Source organism: Acartia tonsa, chromosome 2 (genome assembly GCF_053477335.1).
Source record: "Acartia tonsa isolate MP-2025a chromosome 2, ASM5347733v1, whole genome shotgun sequence".
Classification (NCBI taxonomy): domain Eukaryota; kingdom Metazoa; phylum Arthropoda; class Copepoda; order Calanoida; family Acartiidae; genus Acartia; species Acartia tonsa.
The window spans coordinates 57,637,457-57,654,574 of record NC_137261.1 but is presented as its reverse complement, the minus strand read 5'-3'; the positions used below and the strand labels follow the sequence as shown (position 1 = coordinate 57,654,574).

Below are 17,118 nucleotides of genomic sequence, written 5' to 3'. Positions count from 1 at the left end.
GTTCTTAAGCATCAGAAAGATGGACAAACAGACATCAATCTATTTTGTATCATAAATAGTGCTTTAAAGTAGGGAGAGAAATATCATCTGGGAAAAAAAATTTTCCTATCGTTTAAAAGTTATATCCCTGTATAAAAAAGATAGGATGTCCGTGTGTTTTTTCTGTCTGTGCCTAAAGTTCTTGCTAACCGCTGGACCAATTTGGTTCTTCTTTATTGACCTATCTTTTAGACTGATAATAGGGTCAACATATTAAGGAGTAGTTTAGTGTCTATTAATCCTTATATAAAAGTAACAGTTACTGTGTCTGTCTGTTTGTGTGTGTGAGGGTGTCTGTCGGTACCGAAGATTCTTTGTAACCGCTTAACTGATATAGTTCTTCTTGGTTCAAGTTTTTCATGGTCCTGAGAAGTTTTGAGTTTAGAAAAAATTAGTTCCTACCCAACATTTAAAAAAAACTTTTTCTTTTACATACTAAAACTGAAAGTAGGGGAGGGGTCAACTTCCCCCCACTTGTCAAGGGCCCCTAGATGCCTCTAGGGGCAAAACCGCTAGTGATAAAATAATTTTTATCTTAAATTATAATTAAATTGTTCTTTTTCCATTTAATAAAATATAATTGTAATTATCAACCTCAAAGAATATCCAGAATTAGGTAATTGGATTTAACAAGGGAAAAAGACAACATCCATAATTAGTAAAGCTCTTAAGTTTAAAAGAATACAAATAAAGAAAATAGCAATTGTAACATACAGATGCAAAAATATATTAATCAGAGCGAGATGGGACAATGGTCTGTTTATTAGACTAGTCCCCATAGTTTAATATAGGAATTTGTTATTCGTTGGCTTAACTACTTAGGGGACCTGTTGCGATTTTTGTTTGGTTGGATTATTAAATTAAGTGCCCAACATTTCAACCATTAACTGAAACATACAGAAGGGTTATCCATGTATCATATTTGGGAATGTAAATCAATTTAGCGGTCATTGTCTTATCCCTGTAGATCCCTGAATAGTAATTAAAAATGATCAATGGTTCTTTTTTTTTCTATGTAGCTTCTCATTGGTTCTTGGAAGGTTTATAACTTATTTTGGGAGGGTACCTCCACCATCCTAGGAGAAATCAACCCCTAAAAAAGGACCCCATTTCACACACAAAAAAATAACTTTTTCTTTTTAAGTCTAAAATAAAAATCTAGTTGTAGAATTCAACCACTTCTTCCCCTCTCAAGTGCCCCTAAAGGCCTCTAGGGACGTAGCCGCTAGTACCAAATAAATATATTCTGTAATGTTTTTATACAGACAGATGAACAAACAGACATACTCTGATTGTAGAGTTTCTGTGTATATATGTATCTTTATAATAAAGTAACACGTTCTATGTGAGTCTTTGTGCACCAAGGGATCTCACTAACCACTGAACCAATATGGTTCTCCTTTACATGGTAGCTTCTCAGATGTCCTGGTAAGGTTTATAACTATTTTGGGGAAGGGTACCATCACTATCCCAAGAGAATTAACTCTCCAAAATAAATGTTTTTAACTTTTTCATTAAAAAAAGCTGTAATTTTAAGGGGGGGTTCGTCTTCCCCCCCAACCTAAGCGTCCCTATATGCCCCTAGAGGCGTAGCCGCTGCTAGTAGAGTATCCAATGATATAAAGCAGTAAGGTTTTTTATCTGAATCTCAAAATTAGGCAATTAATTATGAATAAAAAAATCACGCAACCTTTCTTTTAGAAAAAATCAATCTTTAAAGTTAATTAATGTGAAAAGTATAAGTTTAAATGAAAAAAAGTCTTTAGTAAGTGCTATTTATTTTTGATTATAAAGATTTTGCAAAAGACGTTTTATTGCTATGTTGATCAGAAATATGTTAGAATTTGTTGTTAGGTTTTTTCTACAAATCTTTATATTGAAAGTCTAAATTTGAAAATTGTGATTTTTTTAAAGCTTATAGTATTTATATAAGTTGTTTGTATCTTTTAGTAAAAAAAAATATTGAAAATTATTTTTTGTTTGTTTTTTATTAAAGATTTTCATATTTTTTTCAATTTTTTTTCAGAACTTTAAATTGAAAAAAAAACAAAAGACCCCGCTAAAATATTTTGTCTCCACCTGGAATCATCAAGGATTTATGTCTATTTTCACCCTACATAGGTCCCAGGGCTCGGCACTTACTTTTGTCTTGATTTAATTGTAGCCCACAGTGATATATTTTGTCAAAATATAGAACACTGTGACTTAATAAGAGCATTTGACTACAACCTAACACCAAAATTTTTAGAAATATGTAAAAAAAAATACCATCTTTTATGTCTATTCCGACTATAACAATTTTCGTCATTTGTATTGCTTCTTAACACATAAAACTTTATAAAGTGAGAGTGTTTGCTTTAAATTACTTATGACTTGTTTATCAATCTTTGCTTCTGTGGATGTAGTCGGCCTTGTGTTTTGATTTTGTTTGTTTGTTAACTGACCATGAAATATTTTCCAAGGAAGGATGTTAAGGCATTCACTTTGATCTAAACCATGGAGCTCAAATAAACCCTCTTCAATTAGGATTCTAAAATATTTTAATAATTGCATTATCATCATATAAAGGTTGTTGTATAAGATTGATTTTGTTCTAACAAGGAAAATTAGGTGCATAATTAACCCAGTAATATTAAGCTATCGATAGTGTTATACTTTCCCTAACGAACACTGACCCCATCCTCTTAGAGGGGGGTGTGTGGCCTTTTCTTCATACCTAACAACTGCGGAGGGCCTTAACCATTAGGGGCTTTTACCTGCAGGGCTAACCAGTACCTAACCTAACAAAGCCTGAACTAATCCAAATTATTAAACAAAATAACCACCTCCCCATTAATATACAGTTATATCTTTGACAAGAGTAAAACATTTCTATAGTCAAATGTTAAGTTATTGTCTTAAACTTAAAATCTGTGATACCAAAATGATTATGGTAATTACGTCATCAATGCAAAATCATCAATGTTTTCAATCCCTTCATAATATGAAATCTAATTGTCCCCATACAATTTAGAATCATTATCTTTCTCCAGTAAGATAAAATAATTCTAAAACTCCAGCAAAACTGAATTGAATTGCCCAATTTTCCATATCCAATCGCAATTTAAATGATCCCTAGTTGAAATTTATCTAATTCAGGAAGGGAGGGGACAATGGCATGCAAATTAAATATTAATGCTATTACCCACCCACAGATTTATCATTTTATTACAAAATTTTTTTGACTTTATTTTGGGGAAAGTTTTTTTTTGACTATCCTTGTCCTATCACGATTCCTGATATGATAGGACTGGAAAATGCAGAGAGTTTAATTCACTAGTCCCCAAAGTTTTATGATAACGTTTTCTTATTCGTTAAGTTGAGTGTCCAAACGTTTTAACAACTAATTTTAATCACTAGACTGTGTAATTATTTTTATCATCATTTGGGATGTATAACAATTTATCGGCCATTGTCTAATCCCTTTAGATCCCTGGGAAAATGGCTTTGGTGAGCTTGGCTTTTTGTTCCATGCATTCTCAATGAATACTTTTGCAAAGCATATTACAAAACTGGGATGGTTCTAAGAACATAAAAACGGAGATTCAACTTTTGGTTAGCTGTTAAGGATCTTATGGGATGAATTGATGTACAGATAGGATAAAGAAAAAAATACCCCTTCTGCAGATTGAAATTTTTAAAATTTCAAATATTATGCAAAAAGATATTTTAAAAAAATACACTAAGAATCTCTCCAGATTAGTCTTTTGCATCTTGAATTTATTTTACTATTCAATTCTTATAAAAAAGAAATAGAATGTCTGTCTGTACCCTAGGATCTCTCTAACCGCTGCTGATCTTTTCATAGAAAAGGATTATAACTATTTATTGAAGAGAAGGATCTCGCTAACCGCTGAACTTATATGTTTCTCTGTTACAGGGTAGATTCTCATATGTCCCAGAATGGTTTTTGGCCATTTTGTTTTATAAATAAGATGGGTTTAGCTTTAGGCTATTTTTGCCCTCAATATTCCATTGAGTATAGTCCCTAGATGCTACGAGCGCATCCTCTAGTTGAAGTTAAATCACATATGTAGTAAACTTTCTTTGTAACTTGGAATTTTGATTAAAAAGTAATCAGAATTGTCCTTTTCTATCCCTTTTTATCTATTTTTCTGTATGAATTTAATCCTGTTGAATATTTTCTAATTTTGAAGGAGGCTAGACTTAGATACAATAATATGATAGTATAGTTAATATTAGATATACAACAATAGAGTAATAATATTATATAGGAGGCTAGACTTAGATACAATCATATGATTGTATAGTTAATATTAGATATACAACAATAGAGTAATAATATAATATAGTAGGCTAGACTTAGATACAATAATATTATTGTATAGTTAATATTAGATATACAACTATAGAGTAATAATAATGTATAGGAGGCTAGACTTAGATACAATAATATTATTGTATAGTTAATATTAGATATACAACAATAGAGTAATAATATTATATAGGAGGCTAGACTTAGATAAAATCATATGATTGTATAGTTAATATTAGATATACAACAATAGAGTAATAATATAATATAGTAGGCTAGACTTAGATACAATAATATTATTGTATAGTTAATATTAGATATACAACAATAGAGTAATAATATTATATAGGAGACTAGACTTAGATACAATAATATGATTGTATAGTTAATATTAGATATACAACTATAGAGTAATAATAATGTATAGGAGGCTAGACTTAGATACAATCATATGATTGTATAGTTAATATTAGATATACAACAATAGAGTAATAATATAATATAGGAGGCTAGACTTAGATACAATAATATTATTGTATAGTTAATATTAGATATACAACAATAGAGTAATAATATTATATAGGAGGCTAGACTTAGATACAATCATATGATTGTATAGTTAATATTAGATATACAACAATAGAGTAATAATATTATATAGGAGGCTAGACTTAGATACAATAATATTATTGTATAGTTAATATTATATATATAACAATAGAGTAATAATATTATATAGGAGGCTGGACTTAATATGATTGTATAGTTAATATTAGATTCACTAATTCTAAAAAATACCTACTCTATTAAAGAAATCTATTATTGTGCATAATGATAAATCAGGGAAAATGAGACTTGTACTAAAAATATAACTCTAAAGATACTCTATTATATAAATGTATTATTGTGTATAATACTAAATGTGAATTGAAAATGTGGAAGGGATTAGAGTGAATGGTTTGTCCCAAGTATTGTCTCACAGATTACACATTCAACGCAGAATATTGTTGACACAGATTAAATTCATGTAGAATTTCATGTATCTCATTATCCTGAACAGGATGTCTGTGAGGCTGTGTGTCTGTCTGTCTTTCTGTTTGTACCGAAGGACCTCGGTAACCACTGAACCGATATAGTTCTCCTTTGCAAAGTAGCTTCTAATGGGTTCATGGAAGAATTATAACTTTATTGGGTAAGGATAAAACTACCCTTACAAGAGATTCGTCTAGAAAAAAAATAAAATGGGGGTCGACTTCAACCCTCCCCCCAACCTTTTAAGACCTTTATTGGCACTTGAAGAATTGGGAGGCGGGGGTTTAAGCCAACCCTCCAATTTTTAATTTAAAAATGAAAAGAAATTTTTCTTTATGGGCGATTTCACTTTTGATTGTCAAAAAACCTTTCCTGGACCTAAAAGTGGGTTTGCAATAGATAAGAACCATATCGGTTCAGTGGTCAGCGAGATCCTAAGCTGCAGACAAATCCTATTACTTTATAATTGATGTGCTATGGGGCACAATTTTCTATGTTCTTAAGGAAACAAAAGACAGCTTTTTAAAAATCTTAATAGAGGAAAAATTAAAATATGAAAATTTGCACTGCTGCCCTTTACACAAGACATTTCAACGTCTTATTTTAATCTACATAAGAGTTAATTTTGTGTTTTATTATTGAGGATGTACATCAATATATTTGGTCATTGTCTTATCCCTTTAGATCCCTGTGCCCTTTATCAGTCCAATTATGCTTGAGGGTAATATGATTTTATGCCAAAACTTTGCAGCCAATAAAAGAATTTTAACAATTTTCCAAATCATCTCATTCTCAACTTTTTTTGCAACGCCTCTGAGGAATCCTTAATGCAGCCACTCTAGGTTCAGACTCGGGCGTTAACATGGGGAGATTTCAAAAGGAGGGGACATAGACTATGAATTAAAATTATGTTGGTTTATGAACAAACACATTCTTTTATTTGTTGGCTTAAAACTTTGGGTTGTACTAAGTAGCAGTGACTAAACATTTCCACAAATAATATTAATCTACAGAATGATTTTTTATTTAGACATTTGTTGATATATAATAAATTGTCTTATCCCCTTTGATCCCTGAAAAAAATCACTTATTTAGTACCTAATGGTATGGTTTATACATTCAGTGTACGCCCTGCTTAAAAACTGAATAGTTCGCAGATCTTTACACATTTAGATAGTCTACCTTCCATCCAGGAAGGGAGGGAACATTGGGATGTTTATTACACTAGTCCTTAAAGTTTATAATAATGTTTTACTATTCGTTTTACAACTTTAGGGACTTTTATTTAAATTTGATTGCATTATTTAGTTCAGTATCCAAACGTTTCAACCACTAATAGTAATCTATTGTAGGGGTAATTTTATGTATCATTATTGGAAATGTACATCAATTTATCGGCCATTGTCTTATCTCTTTAGATCCCTGTCTTACCTTCTCAGCGGGAGATATTATTTCAGCACAATTTCTATTTTGCAAATATTTTATGTGTTTTTCCTCTTAAATTGCAATTTGGATGTCTGATAGGTTGAAAATATCAAGATTTTGGCTTGGGTTTCACATCATATATTTTATTTAGAATAAGAGAGAAAGATATCTAGTAAGCAAATTATAAACATTTCCTAAAACCATAAGAAGTTGAACTGTAAGTGAAAAAAATTCGGTTCAGTGCAGTGGTTGGTGAGATATTTTGCTACACACAGAAAGACAGACATCATGTTACTTTTATAATAAAATATTATATTTCTATCAGCTGTTTGACTCAATCAATTTTTAAGCCAACAAATTAGAGATTATGTTGGGAACCAGTAAAATAAGTAGCCCAATGTATCCTCCTTAGAAGAATATGTTCTAAAAGTCACTTACTTCATAACAATTTATTTAGAAACTAGCGGCTATGGTCCTAGAGGCCTCTAGGGGCCCTCGAGATGGGTGGGGGTCATTTTTTTCTAGGGGGGATTCTCTTTGGAGAACAATAATAATAAACCTTCCCAGAACCTATGAGAAGCTACCCTGTAATGAGAACCATATCAGTTCTGCGGTTAGCCAGATCCTTCGTTAAAAGACAGACTGGCAAACTTCCGATTACTTTATTATAAGGATTATTTTTTTTAGGACCCAAACTCGACATCGTATTACAACAACTACGAGGTGGCAGAGATAGCAGACAGGCTGATGGAGCTCAAGAAAACCTGGCCCGAGGTCTGGGGCAAGAAGGAGGAAGTAGAAGTTGGGGTTGTCACCCCTTACCATGATCAGGTCAGCATTAGAGTAGAATAATAAAGGGGTAAGGGATTTGATAACTGTATATCCCCACCCAGAGGACCCTGTGCTGATTTTCAATTGGGTATATGAAACAGGGGATCCAGGTAATTGTCTGGTTATAAATCTTTATTTATAGATTTATTAGGTCAGCAATTATGGTGCTTTCAATCAATATGTGCCAAACTCCCCCTCCCCCCTCCCCCTCCAATAGGCACTATAAGAGAATAAACATTAAAAATTCATGTATGTACCTACTTAAAACCTATAATGTATTTTCTATAAAGAGTTTTTTCATGTTTTCTCACATTTTATTACTCCACAACAATACAATGCTATCGTCTAGGTATAATTTAATCTATTTTTGAAAGGAATGATTAATTTTCTTATTTCTTTTGAAAAAAATCTTGCAAAATTATGTAAATTTTGTTATTAGGTGCAAAGACTGAGAAATGAGCTAAGAAAGAAGAGACTGCATAATATTTCAGTAGAAAGAGTTCAGAATGTTCAGGAATGTATTAATTTTATAATAAAACATGAATAATGGTAGCAGGGAGGGAGGGGACATTGGACTGTTTATTACACTAGTCCCCAAACTTTTATTTTTCTTTGGGGACTTTTAAAATTTTGTTTGGTTGGTTCATTAAGTTGAGTGTCCAAACGCTTCAAACACTAATTAAAATCTACATAAGGTATAATTTTGTGTATCATCATTGGGGATGTACATTAATTTATCGGCCATTGCATTGTCTTATCCCTTTATATCCCTGAATTTTGTAATAAATATAAATAATGTAGGCTAGGAAGAAAGAGTAATAATGAATTTTATGTGTAATTAACAGGGAAGGAGGGATGGGACAATAGCTCCCAAATTAATCTACAGCCCTTTCTTTTTCTACTAATTATCAAAGGAAAAATTTCACTCGAAATAATTTGAAGCTATGTATGAATTGGCTTTATATGATTTAACTATAAGCTCTCAAAAATTTGTAGATTTAAGTAGATCCCCCCTTCTCTATTTTTATCTGCAACATTTGTTACCCTAGTTATTTCTTTTAAATTCTTTATAAATGAAAGTTTCATTGCTTTAGGTTTAAGGAAACATTAAAAAACAAGTATGATTAATTTCTTAGCAAGTTTAGCTTTAATACGCTAAGAAGAACAATATGCTAGAATAAAGATAGAATAAAAAGAATTCGTTTAGGAAATATATAGAACAATGAACTTTGTAAGTAAGAAATTAATATCTTTTTCTTTCCAAAGTTAAGACTTAAAGACTTACATGTCCCATGCATAGTTAAGTTTTGCTGCTTATAATGGAAGCTTATATGTAGTTTAAAGTAGAAAGGTTTCCCATTTTAGGGAAACTTCACATAAGTAATGGGATGGTTTTAGGCTATGTAGATTGTAGAATGTAGATACCCGCGACCGTGACTCAATAAGTTTTTGTCTGTTGAATGTTACTTAACCTAATATCCTTGGGTGTTAGTGTATCGCATTCCATTAGAAGTGGATGATGTTCCGGACTCTTTAGATGATCACTTAAAAATCGAAGAAGAGTCTCACCTTTACGAGGTTATTAATGGGATGGTTTTAGGCTAGGGAGGCATCCGCCATTGTATATGCATAAAACAATTAATTTGTTTATAAATTAATATTTAATTGTTGCAATCAGGGTAAACAATACAGAGCAATATTCATATCAATTGTTAGAACCAGAGACTCGTGCATGCAGAGAGAGGAGAAGGGAAGAACTGATTTTGGGTAAGTGATACCCGGAAGAGAAGGGTACCCAAAGTTTTATAAACACAATAATTTATTTTTTGAGGCTCAAATACTTTAAAGAATTTTGATTGTTTTTTTCAAAACTTTTCAAACAATAATTTTGTTATAAAAAAGGATTATGTTGTTTATCATTATTGGGAATGCATATTAATTTATCGTCCATTGTCTTTAAAATTCCTGTTAGGTGTTGAGAGTTTAAATTTTATTTTATATCAGTTTGACTTTAACTTAACATTTGATGATAATTTTGTGACTTTAACTTTATTTTTTATTAGAAACTTAAAAACTTACTCATTAGATTGGCTTTAAGTAAGTTAATACTAATGATTATTAAAATGCTATCTTCTGTGGGGGATATATTCATACTAGTAGATGGGAGAATGCTTTGACCACTAACAATCGCAAATGCCTATTAAAAGCTGCAACTAATAAGTTAATTAATTTTGAAGAAAAAAGTATTGTGATTTCAACTGATTTTGGGATGCAGTCTTAGTATTTATTAAGGTAGTATCCCAAAAACAGCTGAAGAAACGAAATAGTTGGTGGTTATACCTATACATAGCTTATTAGCAACATATGGTTACATAACCGAGGTGGCTATTTTTGAGGGTCTAGGTTTCTAAAAAGCCATGTATGAAATTTTAGTTTTTAAGTGTCATTTTAATATCTTATTTTACGGGATCTGTACGAAAAAAAAACTCTTCTCCCTTCAAGCCTTAATTTGTTTAGATTTTTGTCAAGTGCCAAGTTATTGAACACAGCCTTGACTCGAGCCCAAAGCTTGGTGGCCGTTGTAGGAGATCCTGTTACTATGTGCTCAGTGGGACGCTGCAGGTCTACTTTTCATATTTTGTACATTTTGTAACAAAGTGGGTTATTTTTTCGCGAATTTTTATTAAAGGTGAGGTTCTTAAGACTTTATATAGAACTCTAAAATTTCGCATGGCAGTTGGTAATTGTGGTATAACGTAGATTTGTGAAAAATGGCGGCCGAAAACCGCCTTATTATTTTCGCTTTTTCTCGTCCCCTGCTCCAGCAACCAGGGAGGGAGGGGACATTTAGCTGTTAACTTTACTAGTCCCCAAAGTTTTTAATAACAATTTCTTTTTCGTATGAATTGGGCACTTCCAATCAATATTGATTGATTCATTCATTAAGTTGAGTTTCCAAACGTTTTTTACAAATAGTTGTAATCTACTGAGGAGCGAATTTTGTGTATAATCATTGGGGAAGTACATCAATTTATCGCCAATTGTCTTATTCCTTTAGATCCCTGATATGTTATCCAGGTAGATGGGTTAAAGTTAATTATTATTTTAGAACACTCTGGCAACGATATCTTGAGATATGTTCTGCGAATGAGAGTTTGTTTGGTTACACCTGGCAAGAACTAGCCTCAAACCTGGCCGCTATTGAACTCAAGAATATCTATGGACTCAATCCTTTGGCTAAGGAATTTATCCCGAGAGGTAAGATTTTTTGCGCTGGATTAATATCCGCTAGTTTAGAACCGGTTCTGAGCCATACTGAAACAGTATGTTTCGTATCGTGGACAAATTTTCACAATTAGAGCAACATCAGACTTGATGGTTAAGGCCTTCTGCTCCTTATTGTATTGACGCTAACAAAACAAAGACCGATAGTATTTTAAAAACTTGTACTTTCAAAAAATATACTATTTTTATTGTTGATGAATGATTTTAAACTTAAATTCAATATCAATTTACACAAATATTCATGAAATATAATATAGTTTGGTAAATATTATTTGAAGCACTTTTCATTCATTTAATTTCATATTTGTAAATACCAGGGAGGGAAGTTTTATTGGACTGTAAATTACTCTGGTACCCAAAGTTTTAAAACAACGTTATCTATTCGTTTTTGTATTGCTTTGTTCTAAACTAGTCAGGGATCTAAAGGGATAAGACAATTAATGAACATCCACAATTTTGATACATAAAATTATCGCTTCTGTTAATTAAGATTAGTGGTTGTAACGTTTGAACACTCAACTTATTATAAAACTTTGGGGACTAGTGCAATAACAGCCCATTATCCACTCTCTCTTAAACTAGTAGTGTCTTTACTTTTAAGCCAATAATCTTGATATGCAAAAAGGGTAATTTATTGAACATCATTGGGATATGTATCAATTTATTGTCCATTGTCCTATCCCTTAAAAATATAAAAAGTTTTGGTTGAAGCCTTGAGGATTTATTGAAGATAATTTATGCGATGTAATATGATATTTTGTAAATATCATACTTACATTATCTTATGATAGTGTTAATGAAAATTTATTGATTAGGGATGCTGAACATAAATTTAAGATTAGCTTATTTTTGTACATATTTTGCACTACATAAAGGTTTTACAAGATTTAATAATTTTTTTAGTTCAAACTTCTACCCAGTTGGTAAGCTACAAGCCGCCACCCATGTTCTATGCACCCCCACCTCCCCGTCTTCCCCTTCACCATCCCTTGCAGCGCCCCCCACACTTTCCCCCCACCCACCTACCTGTGCCAGTGTCTGCTGGACTGATGGCAGGTGTCCCAGGCCATCATCCGCACCAACGCCCTGTATCCTTACCGCATTCCCTGTTGGGCGTCCCGCCTTTACCCCGCTCAACACGCCCATCATTGGCACCTATTGTTGGTAATCATGAACAAGCTGCCGCCGCGGCTGCTGCTGCCAGTTTAGCTACTAGTATGCTGCCTGTATCAAGACTGCCTGCAGGACCAGGTCCTGCCTATCCAATCTTAAGTCCAGCGCTGTATGCGGCTGGATTTAATCCTAACCCTTTCAGAGCTGCCATGGCGGCAAGAGTTGGCGGGGGTATGTTGTCACCCACGCCCCCACCACATCTGCCCGGCGGGGGCACTGTACCTCATCATTTTATGCCCCCCTTTAGTGGCGCCCCCCTAAGGACACCAATGCTGCCCATGCTAAGTCACCATGGAGAGATTCCAATATCTCTAGCCGCGGCTGCGGCCTTAGGACACCTGAGGGCTCCTGTTTCTGGAGTACCGGGTATACCTCCCCTGCCACCTCCCCCACCCAACATGCATCAACAGAATCAGTTGGCGATCAGACAAGAGGACAACTTTCAATTTAACCATCAGGTAAACGAATACAGCACATTTTAAATAATATAGGGGTAAAACGAAGGGAGGGAGGGGACATTGGGCTGTTTATTTCACATGTCCCCAAAGTTTTTTATTAACTTTTTTTTATTCGTTGGTTTAACATTTTAGGGGACTTTCAATATAAATCCTACAGTTTTGGTCAAAATTGAATAAAAAATAGACTAATTTATGCTCATGCAATGGCAATAAGAAAACAAATATTGAACTTTGAATCTACTCATATCTTGAGACCTAGCCCCTGTGGGGAATGATTAGGTTGTTTTGAAACACCCTTTATTTGTAGGCTGAAAGATCCTTGGCTATACGGAAGCCTATGAAGCTGGAGAACGCTACAGAGCGTATCCTGCCCCAGGGGATGGACTTGCAGACCATCCTGGAGAGAAGAACTGCGCAGGAGTCCTGGTTCACCTTCCTTTGCTCTGTTGGCAAGCTACAGGAGGCCCAGGCATTTGAAGAACTTATACTTTCTGAAGGTTAGTTCAGATTTTCGGTATATTAAATATATTTCAATATTTTCATACTCAAGTTCTGTTATTTGTGGGCATAATAATTATGCGGAAGGAAATGAATTCACCGAAGTAACCAAAGTTATAAAACTTTGGGATCTAAAGTAATTTACAGTCTAATATCCCTCACAGCAATAATTCAGATTTTAATTAAGGTGGGTCGGCCCTATCTCCCCCAAGTATACAACAACAAGTTGCCAGGGACAGTGCTGAAAGAAATGGTAATGGCGGCATGGAGTTCAATGATAATGCGAAGGTTGATGATATGAATAATGATCATGGTCAGAATCATGTTGATAATGGTCTTGTTAAAGCAGATGATCAGGTTAGCAAGGTTTAGTTTTAGTAAAGGATCTTAAGGATGATGACAATGGACCAGAAGATTATGCCCAATGATGATAAACAAAACTACCCAGGGATATAGGGATGGTACAACGGATCTAAAATTCACTTTCTTGGCTTTTTTTGGACATTAGGTACTATAACTAATTGGAACTAATGCAACTTTTCTTATTTTGGTTAATTTTAAAGACTTTAAGGTCTAGCGCACATAATGCCGCTAAATTTGTTATGATCCTAGCAGACAAAAATCAATGAAAATAATCTACAAAATTTCTAGCAGAAAAGAAAATTCATATAAAACTAAATTATTCTGGATGGTTCTTAAAAATGATCATTTTATTGATAGAATCTCTATCTACTGTGATATTTGAGTAATAAACATTATAAAAACTCTCAATGTAACTTTTTTTATATATAGGAGTCTGATAAGATAGCGATGTTTGCCATGTTTGAGAATATAATGGCGGGCTCGGAACAACAGGACGAGGAAGAAAATAAACCTCTCTATCTGAGGCGAGTTTTTAAGAGATTTTTAAAAAAAGAATTCGCGGCATTTTCGCACAATTAAAAACGACGACATTATATTTCATAACGAAGTTGCCAAACTAAGAATCAAAATATATCATTTTTTCAATAGTTTTAAATTATGGGGTATTAAATTATTACTCGTTATTGATTTTTAGTTGGCAACTTAATGATAAATGTTAAAATGCACGTGTTAATCAAACGCTTTTTGGTTTAGAAACTGAATCTAATAAACTGATTGATTTAAATTGAGACGACAGAAAGAAAAAAAAAGCAGAAACAAACATACCTATTGAAAATCTTTTGAAAACTCACCTTAAAGGCGGGCCAACAACCAACAACAACAACAACTTCAACAGCAATCACAACATCAGAATATAAATAGTTTCCACAACACTATGAGTGAAATGATACTGGCTAATAATCCTAGTCTATTGTACAGTGTGGCGCAAACAACCAAGGATAATCAGGGATGGATTAATTAGATCATTTACATTTAATATTAGAACATTAGGTGGGGTAACATACAACAGACAACTAAACCTTTTGATTGCATGGCTTTGTCTGGAAGTTCTAACTTGGCAGGGTAATGAGTTGCGCCTGTTTTAGGATAAAGGTTTTCCTCTTACTCTAATTATTAGTGTCACGTGCCAGACATAGCAGCAGTAGGTACAATTTTTAGCGTCTCTATGAAGTGTAGACCAGACTCTAACCTGATATCAAGTAGGTACGCTATTATTTAGCTAACCCCCCAATTAAATGAATTGTGTACTAGTCTACTAGATGCTAATTGACAAGAGGATTCTAAAAAATAAAATAGCCCTTTATCTTGAATAACGGCCAAGTAAAAATCATATTTCCAAAATGGGCGTTATCCTCTTAGGACATTTTATATCAAGTTTGAAAATTTGGTACAAAGCAAAGCAGATTCTTTTTTAGATGCATATAAATAAGCGGAATGGATGATTTTAATGGCAGTCCTCCGCGGCTTGTGGTGAAGAACTATGTTTCTGTTCACCAGTTGCCATGGTAGACTAATGAGGCTTATGACTCCACTTACCCCCCTCCCACCCCTCCCTTCCTTCCTGTCCAACATAAAAATATTTTACAGAAAATATTATTTTTTTGTTGGGGGGGGGGGGGGGGGGCCAAATTTTCGAAATTGATAAAAAAAATTCCTAAGAGGAAATTACCCCAAAATGTTTTAACCAATTATTACTTGGATCTTACACCGGATTATCATGTAACCCCTTTACTCCATCCCCTCTCCTCCTACTGAATGAACGAACTGACCTAAAATGATATAAATCTAATTAAAATAAAACTAGGAGCCACAGTTTACAACGGAATATTTTGCTGAACGATCAAAACAAATTCAGGTGACAATCTTTTACAAAGCGAAGCTTTTCTTTAATTAGAGTCGACCCGTCCGTCCGTAACGGTATGCTTTTTTCGTTAATTTAGACATGTTAGAAATGTCCTATTGATTTCAAACTTTGCAGGATGATTCCTTAAACATTTACAATTAAGAAAGCGTAGCAACTCACAATCGTTAGGTACCAGAAAGTCCGTACGTCCATTTTAATCATGCTGATTATTTACTTTATGGCAATAAATTTTTATGTAATATTTCATCTATTACCATTAGGCTATAAAAGTTTTCCGGAATTTTAATAAATATAATAGATTTGAAATCTGCATAAAATTTTAAGGAATTTTTATAAAATTCGTTTTTTGTATAATTCTTTATCTATAAGCGCAAATACAAATTAAGTTAAATAATTTTGACATCTGTGATTGGTGGATTGAAAACTATCTGCGCTCTGATTGGAGAAGCTTAAGTGACGTACATCATTCAACCAATTACAGCGCAGGTAGTTTCCAATCCACCTATCCTATTGGTCAATATTTATTAACTAAAATTGGATTTGCGCTTTTAAATAATGAATTCAATTATATAAAAAACGAATTTTATAAAAAATCCTTAAAATTTTATGCAGATTTCAAATCTATTATATTTATTAAAATTCCGGAAAACTTTTATAGCCTAATTACCATATTCATCTGATTTTTGAACTACTGATTTCTAGGACTACATAGTACAATGTTATAAGCGGCGTTTTTCCATAATCAAGTTCTAAACATCTTCTGTTAAAAATTTAAATAAAAAAGAAAATTGAAAATTGAAGATTGTGTTGCAAATAATTTCATTATTATAAATAACTCTTCTCTGAAATCTTTAAATGCATTTGGTATCAACTTAAAGGCTTAAACCAAATTTATTTCATTTCTCTAATTTTGCATTCAGTCTTCCTCTCTCTTTCTCTTCCCTTTCTATCTTTCTCTCTCTCTCTTTCTTTCTCCCCACTCTCTATCTCCTCTCTCTGAATTCCATTGATTCAATTTGGGCCCAGCTTGTGTAATTAAATTTAAATAGAAATACAATAGCTGCTTGGATTAATGTTTTGTTCGGTCTAAACATATTTCCAGCAGTTTGGATCAGTCAGGGAGGGGTGGAGGAGGGAAGGCTGTTAGACTAGCCCCTAAAGTTTTATAATAGACTCCCCAAAAATAGTTGAAAATCTTCCATGTACCTATAAGAAGCTTCACCTTAAAGGAGAACCATATCGGTTCAGTGGTTAGTGAGTGATATCCTTCGCTACATACAAAAAGCTAATTACTTTATATAACAGTATAAATAACGATATATCTTTAAAATGTGTTCAGGCTTCAAATGAAATGGCCGCGGCGGCAGCTGCCGAAAAAGCCATAAAAGAACAGCTGCTGCAAATGCAACAAAACAACATCATTCACCATCAGCAGCAACAATCATTCAACCTGACAGCTACCACCTCCTCCCTGGCGGCCTGGGGCAGTCAGATCTGCTCAACAGCGGACAACTGGCAGATGCGACGAACGTCAGGGGTTAATTGGGAGGTGGACTCGAAGGAGGGGAGCACTGAGGACTCCTGGGAGATGAAAGCCATCAGTAGGATGAATTGGGACAGAAGAGATGTTGGTCTGCCTCTTGCTGTTGGTAGTGATGCTATCAACAATGCTGATGATGGTAATGAGGCTGAAGCAAATATTTATCAGCTGCCCACTTTCAGGTATTGGAAACAATGACAATCCTTATGTAAATTTAAAAGGATCTGTGTCTGTG

General features: G+C 33.5%; 1 protein-coding gene across 1 annotated transcript in view; it reads left to right on the top strand.

The window, feature by feature from the left end:
• Helz (Helicase with zinc finger) overlaps positions 1–17,118 on the top strand; it is a 90,373-nt gene that overhangs the window by 60,602 nt on the left and 12,653 nt on the right. The window contains exons 22-33 of the mRNA XM_080151450.1: positions 7,499–7,642; positions 8,082–8,157; positions 9,322–9,409; positions 10,160–10,264; positions 10,752–10,900; positions 11,831–12,558; positions 12,866–13,055; positions 13,244–13,413; positions 13,849–13,943; positions 14,278–14,426; positions 15,285–15,334; positions 16,683–17,065. Coding sequence (XP_080007576.1) covers positions 7,499–7,642; positions 8,082–8,157; positions 9,322–9,409; positions 10,160–10,264; positions 10,752–10,900; positions 11,831–12,558; positions 12,866–13,055; positions 13,244–13,413; positions 13,849–13,943; positions 14,278–14,426; positions 15,285–15,334; positions 16,683–17,065 — 2,327 coding nt within the window. The remainder of the gene's footprint in view (positions 1–7,498; positions 7,643–8,081; positions 8,158–9,321; positions 9,410–10,159; positions 10,265–10,751; positions 10,901–11,830; positions 12,559–12,865; positions 13,056–13,243; positions 13,414–13,848; positions 13,944–14,277; positions 14,427–15,284; positions 15,335–16,682; positions 17,066–17,118) is intronic.